Source organism: Xenopus laevis, chromosome 5S, assembly GCF_017654675.1.
Source record: "Xenopus laevis strain J_2021 chromosome 5S, Xenopus_laevis_v10.1, whole genome shotgun sequence".
NCBI classification, from domain to species: domain Eukaryota; kingdom Metazoa; phylum Chordata; class Amphibia; order Anura; family Pipidae; genus Xenopus; species Xenopus laevis.
Genome location: NC_054380.1, coordinates 74,061,097 through 74,076,758, shown reverse-complemented (window position 1 = coordinate 74,076,758; position 15,662 = coordinate 74,061,097). Strand labels below are relative to the sequence as shown.

The 15,662-nt window shown below is 40.7% G+C and overlaps 1 protein-coding gene across 4 annotated transcripts in view; it reads left to right on the top strand.

The window, feature by feature from the left end:
• Positions 1 to 5,279, top strand: part of orc3.S (origin recognition complex subunit 3 S homeolog) — a 56,351-nt gene extending 51,072 nt beyond the window's left edge. For all 4 annotated transcript variants that reach the window (XR_001935840.2, XM_041563892.1, NM_001085928.1 and 1 more), the window contains 1 exon segment: positions 5,069 to 5,279. Coding sequence is in view for 3 of the 4 variants with exons in the window: in XM_041563892.1 (XP_041419826.1) it covers positions 5,069 to 5,174 (106 nt within the window). In the remaining variant the exon portion in view is untranslated.
• The last annotated feature ends 10,383 nt before the right edge of the window (positions 5,280 to 15,662 follow it).

The following is a 15,662-nucleotide window of genomic DNA, read 5'->3' as shown; positions in this document are numbered from 1 at the left end:
ATCATTACAAACCAAGTGTTGAAAATCTTGCAGAGCGCTCAGCATTAGGAACATACATGATCACATTAAGTTACACAGTATAAAGGAAGCGCTAGTGATTTCCAGTCTTTCGGAACGCAATCCCCCGCAAGGCAGGGCTTCTGCATGAAGTAGCGTAATGACGGCTGTCTCTCTAGGCTTTCAGATGATCCTCGATAATCACGGGGAGCCCAGCGGTGCTGCGCTAGAAGAACAGCACTCATCTGGCCAGGATATTATGATTTTTATAGGTCCTGAGAGTGCGGACCTTCTTGTAGAATTTATGAATAATTTATTGGCACTGCACCCAGGCAAATTTAAGTAACTTTATCGAGAGTGCTGGCAACCCTTGGACTTGTGTGTGTGTGTGTGTATATATATGTATATATATATATATATATATATGTATGTATATGTATATATATATATATATATATATATATATATATATATATATATATATATATATATATATATATATATATATATATATATATATAGTGGTGAGCATATTTAAGCTTGGGTGCAATGAAGTTGTGACCACAAAATACATATAGACAAATACACTCAACCCATTTTCAAAATATTAAAGACATTGAGACATTTTGTGCTTTAACCCTTTAAGTGCCAGCAGAATTTCACATTTTGGTTACGCGAAATGCCAGCCGTTTTTGAAACATTTTGTGCTCTCTCACTTTAGGGACATTTTCTGAGGGGAAACCTATAGTTTACCTAGGAAAACTATACATTGTTTTTTTCGGTAGAAACTGAGCTTTCTAAATCTGCCTGAGTTTTCATGTATTTCCACCTGTGCAATACAATTTATAGTGCTAAATACCAAAAAAAATGAAAATTACCATTTTTCATCGTATATCAATTTATACCAGAAAAATATTTCATTTTACGGATGAAAATCCAACTGATTTGGAAAGCCTTATGTCTCTCGAACGTGCCAATACCAGATATGTATAGTTTTAGGGAGATTTAGGATTTCTGTACAGCAAAAACTCCCGGCAGTATATTACCGAATATTGAAAGCACTAAGGCAGAAAACGGCATGCTTTAGATTCCAAGGCAAAAAATCCTGAAACCGTAGGTTTACCCCAGAAACCATACATTTTTGAAAAGTACACATTCTGCCGATTACAAAATGGGTAACTATGTCTCTCTACTCCCAACTACCACACATAAAAGCTTGTCTGAACATAGCGGTTTTTCAAAAAAAAATTCAAAATTCTGAAAAATCATTTCAAAGGTTTTATTTTGCTGCTCCCGCATATCCCAAACTATATTAGGTACCAAGAAAAAGCACCTGAAGTATGATTGCCAGGGGTCCACTGAACAGTTTGATACCCATTATGCATAGGTTTACCAAAGTATCTGGCATTTAGAGACACCAATATGAAGTTAGCACATCCAAATTGTTCAGGACTTTACTTCAGCTACTGAGAAATCAACACATTGACTGCATTTTTTGTGGGGTAAAAACACAGAAATATATGTTTACCCCCCAAACCCATATATTTTTGGAAAGTACACATTCTACTGAATCTAAAATGGGTACCCATGCCTTTCTGCTCCAAACTACTGAGTCGCAAGGCTTTCCCAAAGTTGTCGGTTTTGGTGAAATATCTGAAAATTGCCTCAAACCTTCAACTTCCCAGCACCATATCGCCCATGTATCATTACGTACTAAGAAAAAGCACCCTAAATATGATTGCCAAAGTTCCTCTGAACATTTTGGTGGTTATTGCTCATAAGTTTACCAAAGTATCTGGCATTTAGAGGCCCCAAAATGAAGTTAGCGCATACAAACAGTCCCGTGGGTAACTTCAGCTAATGAAAGATCAACACATTGACTGCATTTTTGTGGGGTAAAAACACAGAAATATATGTTTACCCCCCAAAACCCATATATTTTTGGAAAGTACACATTCTACCGAATCTAAAATGGGTACCCATGCCTTTCTGCTCCAAACTACTGAGTCGCAAGGCTTTCCCAAAGTTGTCGGTTTTGGTGAAATATCTGAAAATTGCCTCAAAGCTTCAACTTCCCAGCACCATATCACCCATGTGTCATTACGTACTACGAAAAAGCACCCTAAATATGATTGCCAGGGTTCCTCTGAACATTTTGGTGGCCATTGTTCATAGGTTTACCAAAGTATCTGGCATTTAGAGGCCCCAAAATGAAGTTAGCTCATACAAATAGTCCTGTGGGTAACTTCAGCTAATGAAAAGATCAACACATTGACTGCATTTTTGTGGGGTAAAAACACAGAAATATATGTTTACCCCCAAACCCATACATTTTTGAAAAGTACACATTCTACAGAATCTAAAATGGGTACCCATGCCTTATTGCTCCAAACTACTGAGTCGCAAGGCTTTCCCAAAGTTGTCGGTTTTGGTGAAATATCTGAAAATTGCCTCAAAGCTTCAACTTCCCAGCACCATATCACCCATGTGTCATTACGTACTAAGAAAAAGCACCCTAAATATGATTGCCAAGGTTCCTCTGAACATTTTGGTGGCCATTGTTCATAGGTTTACCAAAGTATCTGGCATTTAGAGGCCCCAAAATGAAGTTAGCTCATACAAATAGTCCTGTGGGTAACTTCAGCTAATGAAAGATCAACACATTGACTGCATTTTTGTGGGGTAAAAACACAGAAATATATGTTTACCCCCCAACCCCATATATTTTTGGAAAGTACACATTCTACAGAATCTAAAATGGGTACCCATGCCTTTCTGCTCCAAACTACTGAGTCGCAAGGCTTTGCCAAATTTGGCGGTTTTGGTGAAATATCTGGAAATTGCCTCAAAGCTTCAACTTTCCAGCATCGTATTGTCCTTGTATCATTACCAGCATAAAGCATCCTAAATATAAACATAGGGGTCTACTAAACAGTTTGATGCCCAATGTGCATAGATATACCAAACTATGTGGCACACAGAGACCCCCAAATGACAATAAGTATAGACATTTTCACGGCTGACGCGCTGGCTGCTGCAATATAACCACCCGGTGTGTGTATTATGCGACATTAGACCACCTAACAGTACAGAGACCCCAGAAAATCATATATTTTCAGAAAGTACACATTCTGACAAATCCAATATGGGTAAATAAGTGTTTCTACTGCAAACTGCCAAACTGCAAAGCAATGCTAAACATAACGGTTTTTATCAAATTTCTGAAAATCGTCACAAAGCTTGAATTTTACCCCATTATATGCCCCACATTTCGTAACTTATCAGCATAAAACATCCTAAATATGAACGCCAGGGGTCTACTAAACACTTTGATGCCCAATATGCATAGATATACCAAACTATGTGGCGCACAGAGACCCCCAAATGACAATAGTGTATAAACATTTTCACTGACGCACGCTGGCTGCTGCAATATAAGCACCTGGTGTGTGTAATATGCGACATTAGACCCCCCCCCTAACAGTACAGAGACCGCAGAAAACCATATATTTTCAGAAAGTACACATTCTGACGAATCCAATATGGGTAAATATGTGTTCCTACTGCAAACTGCCAAACTGCAAAGCAATGCTGAACGTAACGGTTTTATCAAATTTCTGAAAATCGTCACAAAGCTTGAATTTTACCCCATTATATGCCCCACATTTCGTAACTTATCAGCATAAAACATCCTAAATATGAACGCCAGGGGTCTACTGAACACTTATAATGGATATATAGTAGATAAATTTACAAGGCAAAACAAAATAAGGCAGTAAAGAGTGAAATGCAAAAAAATCCAATAAAACCACAAAAATCAATGTTTTTTTTCCAGACTAGTGTTATCGGCCGTCAGAATCACAGTTTGAATATTTTAGCTGGGCCAAACAGGTTATACGGGTAGAAACAAGTGAACACAACATATGCAGAGCTGAAAATGCAATAAAATGGCTAAAAATTCAATAAAATGGCTAAAAATGCACCAAAATACCCAAAATTGCAATATAATCACCGAAATAACATACAAAAGGTATTGCACAGTACGGTTAGCGAATACGCTATTCGTAATGGCAATAAAACATTTTTTTCAGCCAAAAAAAGAGACGATGCGATAAGAAAAAAAAAAAAAGCCACAATGCCATGTATGTGCGTGTGCGTGTGTACAAATGATAAATTACATGTTATGTGCGCGTGTGTGCACGTGTGTGTAAGTGCAGTGAGTGTAAGTGACCCCCCCCAATCCCCAAAAATGTATGTGTAAGTGTGAATCTAAGTGTGTGTTACTGTAATAAGTGTGTGTTGGTGTGTTTGTGTGTGTAATTGTTGCACTAACCTGAAAAAGTCGCTGGAGACTGTTGCAGACGATCAGGAAGAGCCCCTGGAAGAGATCTGCGACGTCATCTGTGTGCCTGTGCTGTGGGGGCGGAGATCGACGGCGCAGTGTAGGCTGCAGCAGCAGGACACGTAAGTAACACGTGCCTGCTGCTGCTTTTGGGCCCCTGGGCGATCGGGCCCCTGGGCGATCGCGCCCCAGGGGCCACTCGATCCCCTGCTCTGCTCGTTGCCTAGGGGCAGGGGATCGAAGCGGAACGGAGCGAGCGGCTCTAACAGCCGCTCCTCCGCTCCAGAACCCGGAAGTGCTGCAGAACGTAGAATCTACGTTCTGTGGCATTTCAAGTTACTTTTCCACAGAACGTAGATTCTACGTTCTGTGGCACTTAAAGGGTTAAGCTACTAAAAATGCCTTACCCTTTAAACAAAACAGGGATTGTTTGTCTATATATTGTAATATATTTAAGCTAGCCAACTAGTCTGTCATCCTTCATGATACATATAAAAGCCAGAATCCAAACAGCTTATCTGGTTTCCAGAACTAGCATGGTGCTGCTATAGAAGGAAGTGCATTATTCTTCATAGATGCATGTTTACAGCTGATATAAAACTGGATGTAGCGTCTCTCTTACTGGTCCTTTTTTCTCTCCATGAATTCACATGGTTTCATTTAAAAGTCAGAACTACAGTCTGTAAATAATAATAATAGAATGGGTTAATTCCTTCACACTTTTCTCAGTGCTCGCTTCATTAGAGCTGTTTCAGAACTGGAACTCCTGGGCTTTGTTAAGCCGACCAAACAGAAAACTGATCATGTGGCCCGGCTGACATGGGGCGGATGCTGAAAGAAGACAATGCACAAATGACTTTGACACTTTTGTACTTTTCTAATACATACAATGTTCCTCATGAAGTTTTGTTACAAAAAAATAAACATTTGTTTGATATAATAGTGAATGTTTTATATTTAGATGCTTGTTTATCTTTAGATTAAAATGAACTACATAATTATGTAGAAATAATCTTCAATGTTCCATTAGGGGTAATAATGTTGCTTCAGAGCTATAGTGACGGGGCCCACACATGGGTATAGGACAGGACAGTACTATACTAATGCATGATCTACTTTTAGTGATGTTGTCCCATTATGATCTACATCCATAAAAGCATTGTTAGCATTCTGTTCCATGGAAAATAAAACTTAAATATTGATTTATGAGAATAGAAATGTATAATGTTGTATTTAAATATCTATTTCTTATGTAACCATAAATATTTGAATGAAAAGCATGAAATAGGAGGGTGATTTAGACAAGCTTCTTTGTTGACAGTGTCTTGAGATCTACTGATCACCAGCTAAAGGTCTGTTGGTAGATCCCCATCTACCTTTTGGGCACCGCTAGTATAGGAGCTACTGTTCATTGCTCATTATGCTCATCAGGCAGGTCTGCTGTGCCTACTACACACACAAGAGATATAATGTTGCAGCGCCATCCAATCACATTTTGTTATCTATTGGCACTAGGTTGTTTACTAGGCTGCAAAAATTTGCATTTGCCCACAGTGCCCAAAGGTTTTAAATTCACACCATATATCTATTTAAATGGATACTATATTAATATGTCAGGGCTTTCTTGCAGTGCACATAACAGGATTTGTTTACTGTGCAGAAATCCCTATTAATTAATAACCATTTGTATATCATTAGCTGTTATACAGCAATACACTTTAATAGTGCAATTTCCCAGACATGAGGAAAGGAGTTTTGATGGAAATGTTATAAAAAAATATATATATATCATTTTAAATGATCTGCAGCACACATTGCCATCTGACTGGCAAATGTATAGTTAGTATGCTGAGAGTGTATGTACAGACTGAACAGACTTTTGTCAGCATAGCACAAAGTAAACCCTGAAAGGAGCCCCCCTGCAGTCTAATGGTAATTGTAGCATCCTAGAAGCCACTAGAGCTTTGCTTGCAGAGAGCACAATTTTTTTCTTAGGGCTATTATTCATGGTACTACATTTCATATGTTGTTTCTATAATTCCTTCTATCTACAGATTTTAGTATCATCAGACAGGGCCACCATTAGAAATCACAGTGCCCTGAACATTTTCTGGGCTCCCTGGTCCCTGACCAGCCCCGCCCCCATGCTCCACCCCCGATCCCACACCACAGCAAAAAGTCCAATCAGACATCATAATGGTAAACCCCCCACTCATAAGTTATAAAAAAAAAAATTGGCAGCCAGGGTCAAACATGTCAAAGTGTTTTTAAGAAACATTGGTGGTCAGGGCTCCCCCACAAGTAAAACAAAAATAAATGATGGTCAGGGCCCTCTATAAATTAAAGGAAAACTATACCCCCAGAACAATGTAGGTCTCTGTAAAAAGGTATTGCATAAAACAGCTCATGTGTAATCCCCTGCTTCATGTAAATAAACCATTTTCATAATAATATACTATTTTAGTAGTATGTGCCACTGGGTTATCATAAATAGAAAATTGCCATTTTAAAAAATAAGGGCCGCCCCCCGGGATCGTATTATTCACGGTGAACAAAGAATACATGTTAGGTCACATGAGCCAATTAAAAGACAGAGTTCTGCCTTTTGCTTCCACACTTCTTCCTGTTACAGTTAGAGTTGTTGTATTTCTGGTTAGGTGATCTCTGAGGCAGAACACAGACCATCACGAAATTGGGGTTCAAGGCAAGAGATGTAAAAGGGCAATATTTACTTAAATATATATTCCAGTTTGGTAAGATTCTTTAATAGTCACTTAATATGATGTAAACTATCTGTTGCTTAAATATTAATTTGGGGGGTAAAGTTTTCCTTTTAAAAAAAAAAAAAATTAAAAAACATTGGCACCAGGGCCCCCCATAAAAGTGTAAAGAAAAACATTGGTGGTCAGGACCCTCCTACAAGAAAAAAAAACACATTGGTGTTCAGTGAAACTTACCTTAGGTTTTTCTTCAGCTCCTTTTTTGGCCTCGGGTCTTTTGCAACTTCGGGTCTTTTCACAGCTTTGGGTCTTTTCACGGCTTCAACTTCAGGTCTTTTCGTGGCTTTGGGTCTTTACGCGGCTTTGGCTCCATTCACAGCTTCGGGTCTTCGGCAGTTGGGGTCTTTGGGACTTCGGCTCTTCGTGGACTTTGGCTCTTCTGTACTTAAAGGAGAAGGAAAGCTACTGAGGCATTTTATTGCCAATAGATTAGTCACAATAGTGCAGGCTAGAATGCTATATTTATTCTGTAGAATGTTTTACCATACCTGAGTAAAAAGTTCTAGAAACTCTCTGTTTGTTTAGGATAGGAGCTGCAGTATTAACATGGTGTGACATCACTTCCTGCCTGAGTCTCTCCCTGTTCTGGGCTCAGATTACAGTAGAGAAGGGAGGGGGAAGTGGGAGAGAGAAGCAAACTGAGCATGCTCTTGCCCAGGGCAATGAGGTTTAAGCTGAAGGCAGGAAGTCTGATACAGAAGCCCATGAGTACACAATAGAAGGAAAGAAATACAGTGTTTCTTTTGACAGGGGACTCAGAGCAGCACTACTTGGGGGGTTTACTGGTATATTTAGATGGACCTTTCTTGATAAGGCTTACTTAGTTTTAACCTTTCCTTCTCCTTTAAGGCAATTCTGGATTTTCGGCAATTCAGGAAATGCGCATCACTTCCTCGCTGGTAAGAGGGCTTGGTTAATTTAAAAAGTGTAGCACAACCGGGCCCCTTGAGGTGAGGGTGGCCCTGTCATCAGACCCTCCCAGCCTTTTGCTGTTTCTTCCAAGAAACACTGTCCACACAAAGGCATCTCAAACAGTCTCTGATCCATTGACTCCATTGGGAACTGCCTGACACCACATGTAGAGATGTTTCTTCAGTTCCTCACTACAACCCATTTCTTTTTTACAGACTTCTGGTTTTGTTGATACAATCATATGAAAAAGTTTTGGGAACCTCAGCCTGCATAATAATTTACTCCACTTTCAACAAAAAAGATAACAGTGATATGTCTTTCATTTCCCAGGAACATCTGAGTACTGGGGTGTTTTCTGCAATTAAATTCAAGTGGCACACACCTTGTTCAAGCCTTATTAGTTTGGGGGCACCTCCCACAGTGTCCTTCCACACTCGCTAACTCTTGTACATAGTCGAACGTTTCGAGCCAGACATGGCTCTTTATCAAGCTTGATAAAGAGCCTTGCCTGGCTCAAAACGTTGCTGTAATGCTGCCCTGCCATTAAGAATAAAGGCTTTTAAAGTAATTTTGGAGTGCTGCCCTTTTCGACTACGTACTGGGGTGTTTTCTGAACAAAGATTTTTATTGAAGAAGTATTCGGCTGTATGAAATTAAATTAAATGTGAAAAACTGGCTGTGCAAAAACTTGGGTACCCTTGTAATTTTGCAAATTTGAATGTATGTAAATGCTCAATACTGATTACTGGCAACACCAAATTGGTTGGATTATCTTGAACTTCATAGGCAGGTGTGTCCAATCATGACAAAAGGTATTTAAGGTGGCCAATGGCAAGTTGTGCTTCTGTTTGACTCTCCTCTGAAGAGTGACAGCATGGGATCCTCAAAGCAACTCTCAAAAGATCTGAAAACAAAGATTGTTCAGTATCATGGTTAAGGGGAAGGCTACAAAAAGCTATCTCAGAGGTTTAATACTTACTTAATATGCAATGCACCACACCAGGAATAAGCCTGGCCCCAGAAAAACATACATTTCTGAAAATCACACTTTGCTAAAATGAACGTGTTTTATGATATTTGTATGTATGTCTATTTTTTTGTATAGTGCTCCCTGTGGGCAAAGCACTGTACAACAGAACAATAAATTAGTACAAGAAACAGGTTAATTATAATAATAAGTACAAATAAGTATAAATATACAATACACATAAATATAAAGTAAAGTTACAATATATATTGAGTGTTTATTGTCAAGGAGACAAAAGGATGGAGGTCCCTGCCCCGTAGAGCTTACAGTCTAAATGGGAGGGATGTTAAGTGCTGTAGGTTACAGTGCCATATAAATTCCAGTTTAGGTGTTATGACATTTCTGAAAAAGTGGAAGTTTCAATCTTATCTCTGAAATGTACTTGGATAAAATACAAAACGTTGTGCATTTCATTGAAGTCTTCTGCACATTGTGATGCCCAAAATGTGTAGGATCATAAAGTCATATGACCAAACATCATTAAGGGGCCGATTCACAAAAGGTCGAATATCGAGGGTTAATTAACCCTCGATATTCGACTGGGAATTAAAATCCTTCGACTTCGAATATCGAAGTCGAAGGATTTTAGCGCAAATAGTACGATCGAACAATCGAAGGATTATTCCTTCAATCGAACGATAAAATCCTTCGAATCGACGGATTCGAAGGATTTTAATCCAACGATCGAAGGAATATCCTTCGATCAAAAAAACTTAGGAAAGCCTATGGGGACCTTCCCCATAGGCTAACATTGAGTTCGGTAGCTTTTAGATGGCGAACTAGGGGGTCGAAGTTTTTTCTTAAAGAGACAGTACTTCGACTATCGAATGGTCGAATAGTCGAACGATTTTTAGTTCGAATAGTTTGATTCGTAGTCGAAGGTCGTAGTAGCCCATTTGATTGTCGAAGTAGCCCAAACAACACTTCGAAATTCAAAGTTTTTTTACTTTGAATCCTTCGCTCGAAGTTAGTGAATCAGCCCCTAAGTGTGCGTTTAGTTTTGGCTGAATCAAAATCCTGCAAATAGTGGGATTTAGCCAAACCCAGGATTCAGCGCTTCACTTTTCTGTATGTAAGCAGAACAAGGTATATCAGTTAACTGAAACGCACTGTGAGATTGCCATAGATCTTGGATAAGCTAAAGCAGTGATCCCCAACCAGTAGCTCGTGAGCAACATGTTGCTCCCCAACCCATTGGATGTTGCTCCCAGTGGCCTCAAAGCAGGAGCTTATTTTTGAATTCATGGCTTGGAAGCAAGTTTTGGTTGTATAAAAACCAGGTGTATTGCCAATCAGAACCTCAATCTAGGTTGACAATCCACATAGGGGCTACCAAGTGGCCAATCACAGCACTTATTTGGCACCCCAAGAAAATTTTCATGCTAGTGTTGCTCCCCAACTCATTTTTCTTCTGAATGTTGCTCATGGGTTCGAAAGGTTGGGGATCCCTGAGCTAAAGGATCAGATTTTGTTGTATTATGTTATATCAGTTTATACCCGTTTAAACAATAGATGGAATCTAATATATTTTGCCGTACAAAATAAATAGGATGTACATTTTTCTCATACAAAGCAGTTTTTACGGCTAAGAAATATATTATATGCAGACGCTGAACAGATGAATATGCTAAATGTACAGAAATTCCATTCTGGTGTGACTTATATTGGCTTTTAGGGTAATGTTACACGTTACTGATTCTCAGGCTGTTTATATAGAATCAGTCAATCATGGGCATTTGCTAAGTTGTGTGTCTGCATCCAGAACCACTGCATCAGCCCAGGTGTAATACACAGAGTGGATTTTGGTGGCAAAAAGCAAGTATGTGCAAATCTGCTCCATGGGTCTGCACCTGGGCAGACACAGAAGACTGCAGATGGGAGCAGATGGACTATTTTTCAGCCTGCCCTTATACATCGGTCAAGACAAAGCCCCGTGTGGCATTAGCCTTAAGAATTCTGGGGGTATGTATATAAAAGCTTTGCACACTGTTCAAGAGTAATTTTAGTACACTCTTCCAAAAAGGGTTTTTCTAGGTTGTTCGGGTTAGTTGGGTGATGCTTAAAGGGCATGTAAAGGCAAAAAAATAAAATCCAATTTTTACTTTCTTTAATGAAAACGAAACCTATCTCCAATATACTTTAATTAAAAAATGTGTACCGTTTTTATAAGAAACCTGACTGTAAGCAGTGAAATTCTCGCTTCATTTACTGCTGTGGATAAGAATTGTCAGATGGTCCCTAACTGCTGAGCAGGGAAACAATCATACTTATGAACAGCAGAGGGAGCACCCACCTTACTTACCAGCCATGCAGAACTAAAGCAGCTTTCCTTGTCACCCATGGCAGCGATTCACCAATGGGTTAACTCCTCCCTTCAGGCCAATGGACAGGAACCTCCACTAGCAAGATAAAAGTGCCCGCCCCTCTCATACTCACTGTCTTTTTTTATCCTGTCCAGGGCTGATGGAGTCAAGGAGCGTGCAGACGCAGTGTTCCCAGCAGCAGGGGGGCTCTCTCTCTCTCTCTTAAATCCCCCTACTGTGATGGAGGTCCCGCTGCGCCCCCTTGGCTGGGGTTAGCGAGGGAAGGCTGAGAGGTTGCAGGAGTGACCGAGGGCCTGGGCTTACCTCCCGCCTGTGCAGGTTAGGAAGCGCGGGTACGCAAGGAAGCGGCATGCGCACATGTACCCGGAAGTGACGTCAGCGCGTATGAGACGTAGTGACGTGCCGGTTGGAGTTCCGGTCGGGCAGCAGAATGGCGCGCTTAGGAGCGCAACTGTAATGGCGGAAGCCGTGGACGCCATTTTCCTTGTGGGAAGAAGTTCAAACTGGCTGATTTTGGCGCCGAAAACGCCAGGGATGGCGAAAATCACTGGGCCATGTATATATTAAGGCATATAATCAGGAAAGCCTTTTTGGTAATTGTTTAAACATATCTTCTGGCTGGGTTTATAAGGGAGTGAGCTTCCTGTTGGCAGCCATTTGCAAAGAACTTCACAGAAACCTGATTCATCAGATACAGGTATGTGCAGGAATGGAAGTTATTTATCTGGCATTTATGTGCAATCTAAAGGTGGTCCCCTTTTTTTTCTGGCAGCACGTTAACGGATTCAGGAATGCCGGGCAAGCCGCCTCACCCCAAAGGGAAAAGGTATATATATATAAAAAAAAACTCCAATAAGAGAGAGAGAGATTGCAAGGGGCTAATGCATATATCTATTTTTGTCATTGAACAGCCTTCCTGCCTCTAAGAAAAAAAATAAAACGCCAGAAAAAACAGCTCCAACACAGGTTCAAGAGGATGTAGGAGCCTCAACTTCCCAGGGGAATCAAGCCTTTGTAGATTCTTTGGCTGCAGTAATAAAACAGGCAGTAGTGCAAGGTTTCCAGGAGGTGGCTATATCTAAAAAAAGATCGAGACATGCTTATTCAAGACAAACAGAATCGCTATCAGAGATTTCAGAGGGAGAACTTTCAGAGTCTGAAATAGATTCTCCTTTAGGTTCGGAGGAAGGCAAAATTGAGATGGATGAAGAGCCTAATTTCGATTTGACAGCCATAGAGCCGCTGATAAAGGCAGTTCGGCAGACACTCACGTTTCCTTTGGAGCCAGCCAAGTTATCATCTGCTGACAAATTATTTCCTTCTCTTAGGAAAAGGTCAATATTCTTCCCAGTTCATGCTTCAATAAAAGAGATCATTGCAGCAGAATGGAAGAAAACGGAGAAAAGACCCCAAACAGGGGGAACATTTCTGAAAAAGTATCCTTTTGAAGAGGAAGATGCAAGGTGTTGGGATACACCACCTAAAGTGGACGCAGCAGTCGTGAGATTAGCTAAGAAAACCACTTTGCCGGTAGATGATGCGGCAGTGTTTCGTGAACCGATGGAAAAAAGAATTGAGTTTAATCTTAAAAAATCTTTTGTTGCGGCAGGTGCAGCCTGCAGACCAGCAGTAGCATTGACTTCAGTCTCCCGGGCTTTGAAGGTGTGGCTGGCGGAAGTAGAGGAAGCAATATCTTCCAACGTGAAGAGGCCTAAACTGTTGGAGATGCTATCTGACTGCAAACTGGCGGTAGATTTCATGTCGGAGGCATCAGTTGATCTGGTGCATCTCTTGGCAAGATCCATGGCATTGTCGGTAGCAGCAAGGAGAGCTCTCTGGCTTAAACCTTGGTCGGCAGATGCAGCCTCAAAAACCAATTTATGCCAACTTCCGTTTGAAGGGGAGATGCTGTTTGGTGAAAAGTTGGATACGATCATCAAAAAGGTCTCTGGAGGAAAGAGTGTGTTTTTACCTCAAGAGAATAGAAACAAGAGGGTGAGATATGAAGCACCTTTTCACAGAGATAAAGAAAGATCTTTCAGATCATCCAGACAGTACAAACCTGGAAGGGAGTTCTATAGACAGTCATCATGGAGATCAGGACGTCAGAACGCGAGAGGAAGTTCTAAAAAATCCAGAGGTTTCTCTTCTACCACCTCCTCAGCACAGCAGCAATAAGATTACCTTGGCTCAGATAAGAGTGGGTGGCAGGTTGGCACAATTTGCTCAAGTCTGGGCCAGAGATGTTCAAGATCGCTGGGTATGCGATACTCTGGAAAGAGGTTTTTTGTTAGAGTTTGCAAAAATTCTGAAAAAGGATCATTTTCTAATTTCAGTTTTCAGAAAATCCGAGGAGGTTCAAAGTCTGGTCCAGGAATACATGGATCAGCTATGGGCATCCGACGCAATAGAAACAGTCCCTCTTCACGAGAAAAGAAGAGGTTTTTATTCAAGACTGTTCCTAGTAAAGAAAGCCTCAGGAGCTATGAGGCCAGTATTGGACATGAGGGAGTTAAACAAGTTTCTACAAAAGCGAAGTTTCAAGATGGAATCTTTAGCGTCAGTCATCCAGGCAATTTCGATTGGGGATTGGCTCACAAACATAGATTTGAAGGACGCCTATTTTCACGTTCCAATTTACCAAGACCACAGAAAATATCTAAGGTTTGCAGTGGGAGAAGTTCACGTTCAGTTCAAATGTCTCCCTTTTGGCCTGTCACAGTCTCCAAGAGTCTTCACCAAGATTCTAGTAACCTTGATAGCTGAATTAAGAAAGATAGGAATCTCGGTGTTTCATTATCTTGACGACATCCTGGTAACAGCAAGAACACAGAGAGAAGCAGAATCGCACACAAAGAAAGTCCTGGAGTTTCTTCAAGAACATGGATGGATTGTGAACATGGAGAAAAGCAATCTGATACCTACAAAATCCCTTATCTTTTTAGGAGCATTCTTTCAGACACAGGAGAATTTGGTGAGCTTGCCGGTCGTGAAGCAAGAAAAGATAATACTGGCAGTGGAAAACTTCAGGAGTCAGGGAATAGTATCGGTGAAGCATTGTCTAAGGATTCTAGGCTTGATGTCATCAACGATCCAAGTTGTAAAATGGGCGAGATGGCATTCCAGACCACTACAAAACTTCTTGCTGAGACGAGTGAGGTGTCCTCAAGAAAACTTAAGAAGATGTTTAGAGATAACAGAAGATCTAAGAGAAGACCTAAGCTGGTGGTGTGTGGCAAACAATCTGCAAAAAGGTACCCAGCTAAGAGAACCAGAATGGACAGCCGTTACAACAGACGCGTCAGGCATTGGCTGGGGGGCACACATGGGAGAGTTGTTTGTGCAAGGTTCTTGGGATTTGAGACAAGTATCCTCAAATATTCTAGAGTTAAGGGCAGTAGGAAAAGCCCTGTTAGCCTTCGCAGATCAACTAAGAGGAAAAAGTGTGAAGGTCTTTTCAGACAACACCACAGCAGTATCCTATATACAAAAGCAAGGAGGCACAAGAAGCATGGTATTACTGCAGGAGGCAGAGACTATTTTCCAGTGGGTAGAAATTTGGTTAGAGAATCTGACAGCAGTACATCTTCCTGGGATCGAAAATCTAAAAGCAGACTTCTTAAGTCGCAGTATAGTAAACCCAGGAGAATGGAGTCTTCACAAGGACATTTTTCAAGACTTGATAGATACATGGGGAGTTCCAGAGGTGGACACCATGGCAACCGTTCAGAACAGGAAATGTCAGAAGTTTTTTTCCAGGTACCCATGCGAAGAGGGTGGGTCACTTCCGTGGATGGTCTGAGACAAGACTGGTCAAGAGGGTTGATTTATGTATTCCCACCAATTCCCCTCGTCTGGAAAGTTCTAAAAAAGATAGACCGGGAATCAGCCAATGCTATAGTAGTGATACCATATTAGCCAAGAAGACCATGGTTTCCGTTGCTTCACAGATTGGCTCTGAGAGAACCCAAAGAAATCCCAAGGTTTCAAGGGTGGCTATCCCAGGGAATGTTTCAGTTCCACGGAGAGGACCATCTAGCCTTGAAGGCATGGAGATTGAGAGGAAGGAGCTGAAAAAATTAAATTGTAAAGAGAAGGTGATAAATTTCCTGCTAAAATCAAGAAAAAATTCTACATCAACACAATACTACAAGATTTGGGATAAGTTTGTACAATTTTTCATTTTAGAGGGGCAGGATCCCTGTTCTGCTACAGCATCGATGGTGGTGGATTTTCTTTTTTCTGGATATGAGAAGGGTCTGCACATGAATACCCTTAGA